General features: G+C 34.2%; 1 protein-coding gene across 1 annotated transcript; it reads left to right on the forward strand.

The window, feature by feature from the left end:
* The first annotated feature begins 11,729 nt into the window (after positions 1–11,729).
* LOC145254507 (uncharacterized) lies at positions 11,730–12,062 on the forward strand. The gene has a single exon (XM_080113033.1). It carries the CDS (start codon positions 11,730–11,732, stop codon positions 12,060–12,062), a length of 333 nt encoding a protein of 110 aa, XP_079969159.1.
* Positions 12,063–14,315: the final 2,253 nt, after the last annotated feature.

A 14,315-nucleotide genomic window follows, 5' to 3' on the forward strand; every position in this document is an offset into this window, starting at 1 on the left:
CTCCAAAACGGCTAAAAATTTCATTAAGCGCACTCACAGTGTTTTTTGCTGTTGGATGTCTAAACTTAAATATTTCTGGCCATTTTGAAAAAGAATCTACAATAATCAAGTAAAAATAACCATTTATAGGTCCCGCATAATCAATATGCAGACGTGACCAGGGTAGGTCCGTCTTTGGCCATGGCGTCGTTTTTACTGGAGGATCTCGAGCTGCTAATTGACATCCTCTGCATGTCTTGACACATTTTTCAACTTCCTTGTCCATACCAGGCCAGTACACATATCCTCTCATAAGGGATTTCATTCTCGAAATGCCCGGATGACCTGTATGAAATTCCTTCAGAATTTTCCTCTGTAACGTTAGTGGAATTACGATCCTCTCACCATACATGAGCACATCTTCACAGATGGAAAAAGGCGTTGTTTGATCTACCTTTTTATTTTTTTTTATCCATCCCAATTGATTTTTCATTTTCTTAATGAAAATGTCATTTACTGCCTCTTTTTTTATTTTTTCGAAAGTTACCGGAAGTTCACGTATCATATTACACATTGAACTTGTACATTCACTTTCGTCTTTAAGCGCAGCAATTACCGTTTCTTCGAAACTTTCGCTTCTTTTAGGGATCAACCGTGATAATGCATCTGCGTGTCCTAACTTTTTTGAGGATACATGTTCCATCTTAAACTGATAGTTTAAGAGGGTTACAGCCCATCGCTGTAATCGATTCGCAGTATGTGTGGGAATGCCTTTCTTTGATCCAAATATGGTAAGTAGGGGTTTATGGTCGGTTTGCAAAATAAAAGATCGTCCATGGAGAAATCGATTGTACTTTGTAATTCCAAATATTATCGACAGCGCCTCTTTTTCAATTTGGCTGTAATTTTTCTCCGCTGCAACCAACGTTCTTGAAGCATGGGCGATAGCTTTTGTCCTACCATCCTCATACTTGTGAAGTAATACAGCGCCAACACCGTAATCACTGGCGTCCGTTGCTAGTATTAGTTCCTTTTCTGGATTGAAATGTGCCAATGCTAAGTCTGACAGTAGACATCTTTTGATATTTTGGAAAGCAGATTCACATTCCTTATTCCAGTTCCATTTAACACCCTTTTTCAGTAACTCGTTAAGAGGAGCTCTTAAATTATGTATGTTAGGGATGTAAATTGCATAGTATTGAACTAATCCCAAAAACGATTTTAATTTTGTCACTGAATCTGGAGCAGGCATCTTTTCAATTGCTTCAGTCCTTTGTGGATCCGGTCTTCGACCCTCTTTGTCGATTATTTGACCTAGATATTTAATTTTTTTCATAAAAAAATCGCATTTTTCTGGGCTCAATTTAAAACCAAATTCCTGTATTCTTTTGAATACTTCTTTTACATGCTTCTTATGATCTTGCAAATTTTCACTTTTAATTAGGATATCGTCAAGGTAGGCCATTGAAAATTCCAACCCTGCCAGCATCGTGTCCATAATTTGCTGGAAAATAGCAGGAGCAACCTTTAATCCAAAAGGAAGCCTCTTTAGCTTAAAAATGCCCTTATGAGTATTTATGCCTAAGTATTTGGAGCATTCATCGCTGATCTTAATTTGCAAGTAAGCATCTGAGAGGTCTATCTTAGAAAAAATTTTTCCTCCGTTAAGCTTAGAGAACAGATCTTCTGCGGACGGAAGGGGATAATTATGGTCCAATAGACAGTCATTTAAACCCGTTGAAAAATCTCCACAGACCCTTATTCTGTTATTTTTTTTCTTTACATACACGGTTGGACTTGCCCAATCTGTGTGGTTAACTTTTTCAATGACTTCCAGTTGTTGAAGTCTATCCAACTCTTTTTCGATTGCGTCCATCGCTGAAAAAGGCACATTCCTTTTAGGTTTGAATACTGGAGTGGCATTTTTCTTTAATTCAAATTTTGCCTCTGTCTTAATACAGAGTCCTAGTCCTTCGGCAAAAACATTGGGAAATTCAGTTTTCAAATCCTTCAGGAAGTCTTCCCTTTGGTTTGCTTTTTCTGCAGTTAAAACGTTACAAAACGAATTTATGGGTTTCTCCCATAAATTAAACAGGACAATCCAATCTACCCCAAACAGGCATGTATTCTTTCCTGGTACGACGTACACTTTGGATTTATGAGTCTGGTTAGCGAATGTCACTTTGCATTTTAATTCTCCCTTGAACTCTAATCTTTTGCCACACACACTTCTCGCCGTCTTTCTGGTTTTCGTTAATTCAGGTCGACCTATCCTTTTCCATATATCTTCATTTATAATACTAATATCTGCACCGCTATCCAGAAGCAATGTAACCAGATGTCCATTTATCCGAACATCAACATATTTCCGTCTTTCGCAGCTTTTTTCTTTATTCATGCGAAGCGTATTTACATTATCGGTCCCTTGTCTTTTCTTCTGGGCACAGTATGTTCCCTTGTGACCTCTGAGACCACATTCATAGCATATTTTGTTCCTAAACCAGCAGGTCTTATTGTTGTGTCTTAAACTACCACAACATTTACACTTTAGCTTTGGGTCTTTGTATCCTTTAAGGATCCTGTGTTCTTGGAACCTGGACTTTCTTGTGGTCCCTTGCCTTTTTACTTGCTGCACCTTAAAAATATTTTTCTCTTCAATGCGAGTGTTGTCTTTCTTTATGTTAATCAGACGTTGACACTCTTCAGTGACTTTTTGCAATGTTATGTTAGGATCCGCCTCCATAATTGTTAGGATCCGTGAACGTATATCTTTGTCCCTTGGTGCTGTGAGACCTTGTACAAAGATTAAACATTTAAATTGGTCTGCGGAAATTTCATTCAATTTAAATGATTCGCATAAACAGTTCACAGTGCAAGCATATTCTAGATAGTCTTCAGCTTCTGCCTTCTGAATGTTCAAACATTTGTATCTAGAGTGAAATAGGCTATCCCTTTTATCAAATATTTTCGACAAGGTACTAATTGTTTCCTCGAACGAAACCTCCTCCGGTTTTTTTGGTAGAATTAGATTTGCATACTTGGTGTTTTCATCAGTACCCAGTTTTTGTAGTAGCAGGGTAACTTTTTCCTCATCGGTCCAGTCTAAACATCTTTTCGTAAAAATTGTTTCGTATCTTCTGTAGTATGCAGGGAAAGTAACACCAGTATCCGGGGAGTAACGAAATTCCGTTAGTGAATTTGAAATACCCTCGGCAGAAAAATTAGTCTTCTTCCCGGTCGACGTTAGAATTAGCTTTTCTAAATTCTTTTGCTGTGTCGACATTTGTCGTTGTAGTATGTTTGTTTGTTCTTGTTGTGCCTCTAAAGTTTTTTGTGTTCTTTCTTGTTGTTGTTGCAGCTGTTGCTGTAGCTGTTGTTGTTGAATTTGTTGTTGTTGTTGTTGTTGCGCTAAAAATTGTTGAGTCATTTTTGTCTGTTCCTGGATGCTAAGGGCTAGAGCCTTAGTTAACTCTGCTAATTGTTCCATGTTAGCTTCTAGTACAAAAATGTCTTTTCGAATTCTACACAATAATTCCAAAGAAAAATCGTAAATTTACGTTTATCGTAAATTAGTAGCAATATGCCGACACAACACGTTTCAACAAAGTTCATCCATAGTAATTCAACAGGCTTTGAAAAATAATTCTTTTTTTTTTTTTTTTTTTTTTCAACAACGTAAGTTCATACACAAAATATTTCTTACTTCCCACGACAAATAGTTCCAATTATTTATATAAAGGCAATAACAAACAATTAATTTTCCAAAAAAAAAAAAATATATGGCTGCCGTTCCCACGTGGCATAAAATGGTACAATAGTCGTTGTATTTATATTTTTTCTTTCGAAACTCGTAATCCTTTAGTGTAGTTTCGAATTCAACTTGCGACCATTTTTTTTTTTTTTTTTTTTTTACTTGTCAAAATAAATATAAATTCCACTTTACCTTGAACATGTTTCTATAATTTCTTGTGAGTTCTTTACGAAGAAAAATCCGTACTTTTCGCTACTTTAGGTAGGAAAAATTTTTAAATTCATTGACGCACGTGGTCAAAAATCCTTGTGTAGTTTGTTTTTTTCGTAAGACAAAAAATCCTTGCATTGTACACAGTCCTTGGTACGGTAATTTATCTCTGTTAAGAGAAAGAACATCCTTTCGTCGCCATTGTTATATTCCTAAATACTTAGGAAATAAAGACAAACGTGAGTTACACCGAGTGGTATGTGTAATGGGGTTTATTTATAATACAGAAACGTAAGGCTGCTCGCCTAAGGTAAATAGAAGTACATAGTAACAAGTATGGGGAAGAAAGTCTGATAATCAACACGTAAGACTATCCGTCTTACTGCGACTGCTTGTCTGCCGCTGTCTGCCGCTGTCTGCCAAACAGTCCAATATATATATACAGTTTGTAACCGGTGTATAGCCAGTTATGTTCCTTCACAACAAGTATGAACCCCAGAACTGACTCGTTTAAAACATCTAAGCGGTTAAAATAAATTACTATTCGTAAAAAAAAGAAGAAAAAACCTTTGTACATATATGCCGTTTAAAATTTTGCTGTTCTATCCTTCCCATAGGAATGAATTATGAAATCTAACTTGTTTAAAAACGTCTGGCCGAAAAATTGAAAACCGAAAAGCTGTAACATTAACTACAGAGAACTGAAGATTAATGAAACAAACGAAGTTAATAGAAACGTATGTCACAAAAAATTAGAGACAGTATTGTAGGATGAGAAAGAGAGTCCGTGTGTGTACCGCATTGAAGTCCGTGTGTGAAGATAGTCATGTTGGCTTGTTTGTATTCATATCTTAGTTGAGCCCTGAACCCTTTATGACCTGGTTGAACTAATGAGTTCAGTTGTAAATATGGAATATAACAGCATAAATAAAGCAGGTATTGATTTAAACACGCCTTGTACATATTAGTTCATTTTTTTTTTTATTGAAATATACTTTTTTCCAGTTTGAAGACAATCATAGTATCATTACCTTTTAAACTAACTAAAATTACCAATAAATATTTTTAATCATCTTACATCATAATTCAGGGCATAAAGGTGCAACAAGTATAAGCAGAAGCAAATTCTTGCATCTGAAGATTTTAAATACACTTCCTTCCTGGCTTGTCCAATCAGAAGGCAACTCTCAGTCACATGTACGACTTTATAAAAGGTTAAACTAGCAACACACTCTCTCTTTCTTCCTAGATCTTGGATGGATAACAACTCCACGTGAAACAGACATGTCCATCCCCCAACTTCTCTGTCGACTATTTCTAACTAGCACCAGAAATCCTAACAAACGTCATAGGAACTTAGAGTTATCTCCCTTGATTTATTACTGTATAAACAAAGGAAATAAAATCAATTTGTTTGACTTGATATTTGATATGTCCTGTGAAAGGGGTATATTTATTTGAACTAGTTGAGTAATTTTGGCTATAGTATTCGAGTACTAAACTAGAAAATTGACTTACTGAATGGTATTCGTGCTCGGAGCTGGTATATCCTTGAGCATGAGTCTTATGGCATATCTTTTCAAGTCTACTCAAGCTGGTCTACCAATTGGTATATGGCTTATCATATTTATCATATTTATGTGAAGAGGAACCCGGATGTCACCATATTCATTACATCAATTTATAACTATTATACTATTAATACATTACTATTAAAATATTAATATATAACTATTATAATATTAATACATTACTATTAAAATATTAATATATAACTATTAAACAGAGGAAATAAAATAAATCCTTTGTTTTGATAAGGTCCTCCCTTGCCAAACTTTCACAAGAAACACTCGTCTAGCTGAAAACACTATCAATAATTCCCCCCCCTTTATCTGTGCCTAAACCTAAACGTAGATTCCATGAACAAAGCTTCTTTCTTAGAACTGCACGCCTGTGGAACTCTCTTCTGTTTTCCTGCTTTCCAGCTGACTACAATATGGTTGTCTTCAAGTCCAACATAAACAAGTTCTTGATGAGCCATTCCACTTGCTAACAAATTTACCAAATTTCCATTACTAACGATCACTTTATTGTCCAACTGACTACTGTACACTCTTAACCCTTATCCTCGAGTAGTCTCTGGGCCTTGATAAGTGGTTATGCCTATGTAAAAAAAAAAAGAAAAAAGTATATAAAATGAATTTAATAGGAATGTTTGTTGTTGTTGGCCTCCGTTAGTCTAGAAGACTATGGGGTTGCGCCTGTAGAGGTGATTGAACACCGTCTTCTGTGGCCGAATAAGCCTATGTTCGATCTATATTGTTGGTTGCAGACGTCGCAGGTGTAGGTCAGTGCATCGTATTGGTGATCTGTGCAGATATCTCCCTTTAATCATACTGTATTAACCAGAGAAAATAAATAATAATAAAGGAATGCAAACTTTAATCTTTCAAACGGCAGTTAATTAGAGTTATTTCCCTTGAATTATTACAATATATAACAGAGCAAATATAGTAAGCCTTTTGTTTAATAAATATATATTGATTTACTTATCTATTAAATAGAGGAAATAGAGTAATTCTTTTGTTTAATAAATATATTAAACAGCAGTTTGACCTCCCTGATAAAATTGTCTCTGAGATGGGTATATTTGCTGATGACACACCACAAGAGCAGTAGAGCACACCCTATAACAGGCACGAAGGGAAAAAGAGTAAACACATATCTAAGGCAATGGTGGAAACACTAGAGAAAGACTTCCGATCTGTAGTAGAATGAGTACAAAAATGGATGGTCACATTCAATGTTGTCATGACTAAGATTATTTCTTTTAATAATTACAAGAAACCTCCTCAACCACCAATATCTATAGCTAATAATACATTTTCTGAAAGTTCTTTGTTCAAACTCCTCAGCTTAACGTTCACAGGGAACATGAATTGGAACAGATACATTGAGGGCATTGCCACATCTACTGTGAAGAAAGTGGGCTCTCTCTACCATGCTAGAAAGTTATTTATGCCTGAGAGTATCCTGTACCTCTACAAGGCCACTATTCACTCATGTATGGAGTATTGTGGTCACATTTGGCCTGCCGCACCTGTTAATAGTCTTTCACTCCTACTCAGGGTTCAAAAAAGAGTCACTAACCTAATTGGCCCTGAACTGTCAGTTGGGCTTCAGCCTCTTTCCCATCAACAAAATGTTGTATCCCTCTGCCTGTTTTACAAGTATTTTAATGAGAGATGCTCTGATGAACTACAAGCCCTTGTATCCCCTCTATGTAAATACCCCCGATAAACCCGACAAGGAGCAAAATCCCACCCTACACAGTAGAGATTCCCAGATGCCAGAAAGCCTTCTTCACTAATAGTTTCTTCCCCAGAACTTTGGAATTCTTTTCCGGCTTCCTGCTTCCTAGACTGTACTGAAATGCAGAAATTCAAGTGTAATGTGAATAGATATCTTGCTGCTAAACTTCGTAAATAGTGTCCGTGCAATTATATTCCAGATAATAACTCCCTACATCAAAGTGGCACTATGCCTTGGTTGGGGTGAAAATGCCAAAAAAAAAATAAATAAATAAAAATAAAAAAAGTTAAGTGTACACGTTTGCCTTGATTTATAATTGTGTTAAAAAGTAGGAATAGGTAAATTCTTTGTTTCATAAATTTTTGTATATACACTTCTGATCCAAAATTTAAGACTACTTGAAAATCTTTAAAAAGAAACCTTTTTTTAAGAATAGATTTTAAACTCCTCTCACTTAAGATTACTAATACTACAACCAAAAAGGTTTGGGGAGGGGGAAGCTACATTCCAATCATTTAATTCAGAAATTTACATTTTTTTTATAAAATGAGGCACTTGATCAAAATTATAAGACCAAGGATATAAATTGTTTTTTTAGTTCAGTCAAAGATTAGCAATCACTGCGTAAAAGTGTCACCATGCCTAAAGCAAGTAAACTTACCGAAATTGTGTATGCTTAAATTCTAGATTTCCATAAGCAAGGTTTGTCATAGTGGGTGATCGCAACTAAGGTAAATTGCAGTAAAATTGTGATTTGCAACTTTCTAAAGAATAGTGAGAATTATGGAAAAGCAAAATCCACTGGTATCCCCCCCCCCTTCCACCGCCCAATTTCTTGTCCATCGAATAGGAGAATCAGTTATTTCCCTTGATTTATTAAAAATAAGAAATAGGGTAAATCCTTTGTTAAATAAATATATCAAATAGTGGCTGATTAAAGTTATCTCCCTTGATTTATTACTATTTTACACAGATGAAATCTCCTACATTGAACAAAAGACAAAAAGTTGAGAATGCATTCTTTCATGATTATATTAAACAGCAGTCAATAAAAGTTATCACTATCTAAAACAGGAAATAATATTCAATCCTTTCTTTAATAAATATATCCAACGACAGTTAATTAGTTATCTCCCTTGACAAATAGAGGTAATTACGTACATGCATTAATGGCAAAAAACTAATAAGGAGACATAGTTTTGAAAGCGGGTTTATTATAATTTTTTTGTAGGTTTCCAGTTACTTTTTGATTGTATTTGAAAGATTAAAGCCTAAAGTTAATTTCCAAAAGGAAAAAAAAGTATAATGAAAAATGTTTTCACGGCAACATTCGGAAACTGACAAGTTCAGCTAAATTTTGAAGTTAAAAAAAATTCATAGTAAATATCCCGTAAAAGATGAATATTAGTTTTTAGGGACAATTTCAAAGATAATTAGAAGTCCTAAGATATTGAATATATTGGGGGGGGGGAAGCTTAATTAGTCCCCAAAAGCAAGGGATTCTGGCTTTGCACAATCAAAACAAATGAAAAATCGTCTAGTATGAATTTTATAGAAGCCCAAAATGTCGGGCTATCTGAAAATGGTGTTGGGTGGTTGAATAGATGGAGAAGGTGCAAAACCGACTGGTTTTCTTTATTTTTCCCAGCGGTGCATCCATACATTCCTATCATGAACGTTTGTATACTTTCTACCATTTTTTAATTCAATTATTTTTGTATGTTCCTGCTTTTAAATTAAAATTTTTTTATTTTTCAAGATTATATAAAAATTATATTAGGCTGAAGATTACATGTCCATTCATGCAAGGAAAATATTAGAATCTTACATAAAAAAAATCACGCTAAAACTGTAATCTTTAAAAAAAAAGAAAAAGGGAATATTTTTTACAATTATAATTTTTTGTGTGAAAATATTAAATAAACAATGCTTAATTCAATGATCATACCGTCAGTTTGAGAAATTAATTTTTCTTCAAGTTATATCGATTTCATTAATACAGACTTTGGGGGCTTTTTTCGTAATGCTCTTGAAAAAAGTTTTTTTATTGTTATAATTTACTATGCTTTATTTTCATAACAAAGCAAAAATAAATTCATTTTTTAATACTGAAAACCATAACTTTAGTAAAGGTGTTTATTGTTTAAACAAAATAATACATTTTCACTAAGATTCAAGTAAAAATAGTGATTTTATTGTATTTCATGATCAGTAATTGATAAATACTGAAAATTTCATTAAAATTAGTTAATTTTCTGATTTTTGGTGATTTCTTAAGTAAAGGGAGGGGGTTTATACATTTTGAGCACTGGCCATTCATTTTGCAAGTACCTAGAGATAATACAACAGTTAGTTATCTCCCTTGATTTATTAAACGCGTCAAATAGGTAGTACTTTGATAAATCTATTAAACAACAGTTAGGGTTATCTCCTATGATTTATTACTGTCTTACACGGATGAAATAGAGAAAAATCTTTCTATTCTTAATATATTAAATGGCAGTTGATTTATTAACCTCTGCAACTTGACTGTCCTAAAGATGAACTCGTTATCAGAGCTATTAACAAGAATAACTATTTTCCATCTATAAACGTTCCTCCCTCTCCTTTCTTTTCTAAACTTTCCTCACATATAACTCCTATTGACTCCTATTGATCTCTAATGAAAATCACAAAAAAAAAAAAAAAAAAAAAAAAAAAAGAATCGTCATTGACTACAGTGATACCAGAACTGGATGCCTATCCTAACATCAATAAAATGATTGACAACATAGCGTGATATAGTATCATTAAACACTCGACCTGAAGTTGGCCTATCATAAAATACCGATAATTCACACTGATCGAAAATACACAGCCTTGTAAGTGGTAAATGTTACCAATTCACGCGTTTCCCTTTTGGCATTACTAATGGAGTTAGTGCATTCCAAAGATGTATCCATGACATCATAGATCAGGAAAACTCAACAGATACTTTCGTGTACGTAGACAGCATCATGATATGTGAAAGAAATGCAAAATCTTCAAAGATTCTATGTAGTGAAAAGATATAACATTACCCTGAATGAAAGCAAGAACATTATTTCGACTGCTACAATAACTCTACTTGGATACACTATACAAAACAACCAAATTGCTCTCAACTATCAAATTCTTGAAATGCAACCACCTCTAAATCTTGCGTCTCAAAAATGAGTCATTGGAATGTTTTTATACTACTGCAAGTAGTGATGGGACGATTCCAATATTTTTCCTGATTCCGTACTAAATTAACGATTCCGATACAATTACCAATTCCAATTCCGATTCTTTATAAATCTCGAAATATTTAACTATATAGTTGTATTTTTTCTCTGATTACCGTAAAAACACACATTTTAAATGTGCAAATATTTTTCTAAACGTAAAAATATACTTGTGGGGGACAATCTATCGATTTTAGCTTCATTGGCGGTTTATAATCAATAAATATTTATTATTTTACCATTATTACCAGGAATGGAAGATTTTTCTTTAAACAAAATTAAATAAAAAAGACAATCAAAACAATCGTTTTGGCATCGGAAAATCAGTACAAATTTTTCTGATTCCAATACTGAATACGATCAATCGTTCCAACACTAATAGCAAGTTTATTCAAAACTTCTCTGCTAAAATACTATTGCTCAACCACAGCAAGAAATTTCCACTGCTCCCCTCTATCTTAAACTCTTTCCATACATTGAAATATGACTTAAAAACGCTACTCTATTATTTGGCTAATCCTGATAAAGAATTTGAAGTAGAGACAGATGCAAGTACTTACTGCATAGCTGCTACACTGAATCAACAAGGTCGACTCATTGCATTTTTTCAACGAACCCGAACAAAATCAAACATCATGTTGTCAAAACAAAAAAAAAAACAAGGCGGCTGTGATTGTCGCTTTTCAAAAATGGCACCACATTCATAATTGGCAGACATTTCAAACTCAGTACAGATCAAAAGAGCATCAGTTTTATGTTTGACAGCAGTAGAAAATCTAAAATTAAAAATGACAAAATATGTTGTTGGTGCGTTGAACTGTCACAGTTCAAATTCAATATGGTCTCGCATCTGGGAAAATTCTCTCACATTTCATCTCTCACTCACATTTTACAAGACTTACATGATTTGCATATTCGATTATGCCATGCTGGTTTTAGACAGCTCTGCTATTTTATCAGAACGAGGAATCTCCCATTCTCTTTAGACCAGATAAAAAGCATAACCAACTCCTGCTCCTCCTGCCAGTATCTAAAGCCCAAATTTGTCAATAGTAAAAAAGGGAACACTCATAAAGGCCATACTACCTTTCCAGCGATTGAACATCGATTTCAAAGACTTCTTTACATGGTAACAAATGCCTACTTACTTTAATTGATAAATATTCTTGCTTTCCCTTTGTCTGTAAGAAGATGACAAGCAAAACCATTATCTGCTATTTTCAATTTTTAGGATGCCTGATATGATACATATTGACTGGACTGCTGACTTCCTTGCAGGAGAAATTAGAGACTTTTTACATGGGAAAAGTATTGCTACCTCTAAAACAAGTAGTTATCACCCTGAAGGTAATGGACAGATTAAGAAACTTAATGGCATTTTATGGAAGGCCATTCAAATAACTTTACACGCTAGCAACATGAAACTGCCTTGTTGGGAAGACATGCTACCCGATACTCTCCACTCAATTAGAGAATTACTCTGCACTTCTACTAACGTGACTTCTCATGACAAACTATTCAAATATAGACGTAAATCCACCTCTAGGACTTTGATTCCTCCTTGAGCAAAAACTGCCCCCCCCCACCAAACTTTCACAAGAAACACTCGTATAGCTGAAAACACTATCAATAATTCCCCCCACTCTTTATCTGTGCCTAAACCTAAACGTAGACTCCATGAACAAAGCTTCTTTCTTAGAACTGCACGTCTGTGGAATTGTCTTCCGTTTTCCTGCTTTCAAGCTGTCTATAATATGGTTGTCTTCAAGTCCAATGTAAACAAGTTTCTGATGAGCCGTTCAACTTAAGTTAACAAATTTACCAAACTTCCATTACTATCGATTACTATATTGTCCTTTTGACTACTGTTCACTTTTTAACCCTTATCCTCGAGTGCCCTCTGGACCTTGATAAGTGGCCAATATATGTTAGAAATCACACTAAAACTACTAAGTTTGATCCTCTTGTAACTCCAGTTACTCTGTTAGACATCAACCCTTACTATGATCATGTGTGACTATTAATGATGGGATGATTCCAATATTTTTTCCGATTCCGATACAATTACCGATTCTGTACTAAATTCCCAATTCTGATTCATTAAAAAATCTGTCACTATTTAACTATAAAATGGTTAATTTGTACTGTTTTACCATAAAACCACACATCTTAAATGTGCACATATGTTCTCAAACATAAAAGACACACGTATGAAGAGGGTGATTTATAGATTTTAGTTTTACTGGTCGTTTTAATCGTTAAATAATTATTTTATTATAGCCATCAGCATTGGAAAATTTTGTTTTAAATAAACTCAAATAAAAAAATATATAATTAAAGGAATCGTTTTTGACATCAGAAACAAGCCAGAATTTTTCCGATTCTGATATTGATTCTGATACTCCCAAAAGTTCTGATTTTTCTGATTTCCTATTCCAATTAATTGGTCCAACACTAGTGATTATCTTCTGGTACTGAAACTACTGTCAGTGTGGGAGACATAGCTCTTAACTCCTCGAATGAAGAAGACTTTCATAATGAAAACAACCCTGCAAGCCCCAAGGCCACTAAAGAACTACGCCTTATGAAGGCATGGCTGATGAGGAGGAAAAGAATCCTTTTTCTGCCTCTGAAGAAATCAACACTTCCCAAGAAGTTAACACTAAGGACCTAAATCCTCATGAATCTGTAGGAAAATCATCCAGAGTATGAAGAATCCCAAGTAAATATAAGGATTTCATAACTTGATGCTGGACAGACAACTCTTAATTATTCCTTTCGTACCCCTTTCATAATAATTTTTAAAAGGGAAAATGTTTTAGTTTGAAATTACCCTTGCCTCCTTGCCCCTCTAGCATTGTTTTTTCCAAAGACCCCTAGCAGTAATAAAATGCCATAGGTTATTCCCCTTGGCCGGAAGAAGCCATTCCGCCAGGATAACACTGTACAAGAACCACAACACGTGTATTCTTTGTTAGTTAATAAAACCTATATCAATGTTATACCAGTCTCTTCTCCTATTTCAAATATCTTTTTCACTTACTACACAATGCCAAGCGTCGGTTTATAGCTAATTCTTGAAATCTGTCATTCACCATGCATATTGAATTGTTATTCACAGTCAATTGATGGTTGGAGTAAGGATTTCTTTCAGATTCAGTTTTGCAAAAAACTCAAATTCGGCAGCCATTTTCTTATGAGGCTGGTGTGTCTACAGATTAGCAACTAAATTTCCATACGGTAAATCTCCTGCTTATGGCATATCTATAATTATCTTTTACGAGGTTGTGGATTCTTAAAAGTACTTTAGTTCCTTTTATAAAAAGTGAGTTTGATATGAAAAAAACTCTTTTTTGAATAAAACAAATTTTCCTTACAAAGAATTATTTTTATAATTTAAAAGTGGAGTAAGAATTTCTTTCAGTTTCAGTTTTTCCAAAAAACTCAAACTCAGCGGCCATTTTCTTTCTATGTCTCTGTGGCTACACATTACTGTTTTTTACTAACAGAATGGTGAAGGTAATGAAGATATAAACTAATGGTTTAATAAAAATAGCAAACAACAATTAATTAAAATTATCCCCCTTTTATATTACTGTATTATAAAGAGGGAATAAAGTTTAATCCTTTGTTTTATTTAGAAACTAGCGAAACGCACACACACACACACACACACGTTTCTTAAGAGGTGAACACTTTTTTATTTAACCACGTGCCTCTAAACGCAACACTTGACTTACGCGTTGCTGGGTATTCTCTATCTAGCTTAACGGGAACCCCCTCCTTTCGATTTTATATTTATAGATGTCTCTTAAAGT

The sequence above is a fragment of the Euprymna scolopes genome, chromosome 30 (assembly GCF_053919585.1).
Source record: "Euprymna scolopes isolate OS-2025 chromosome 30, ASM5391958v1, whole genome shotgun sequence".
In the NCBI taxonomy this organism is placed as follows: domain Eukaryota; kingdom Metazoa; phylum Mollusca; class Cephalopoda; order Sepiida; family Sepiolidae; genus Euprymna; species Euprymna scolopes.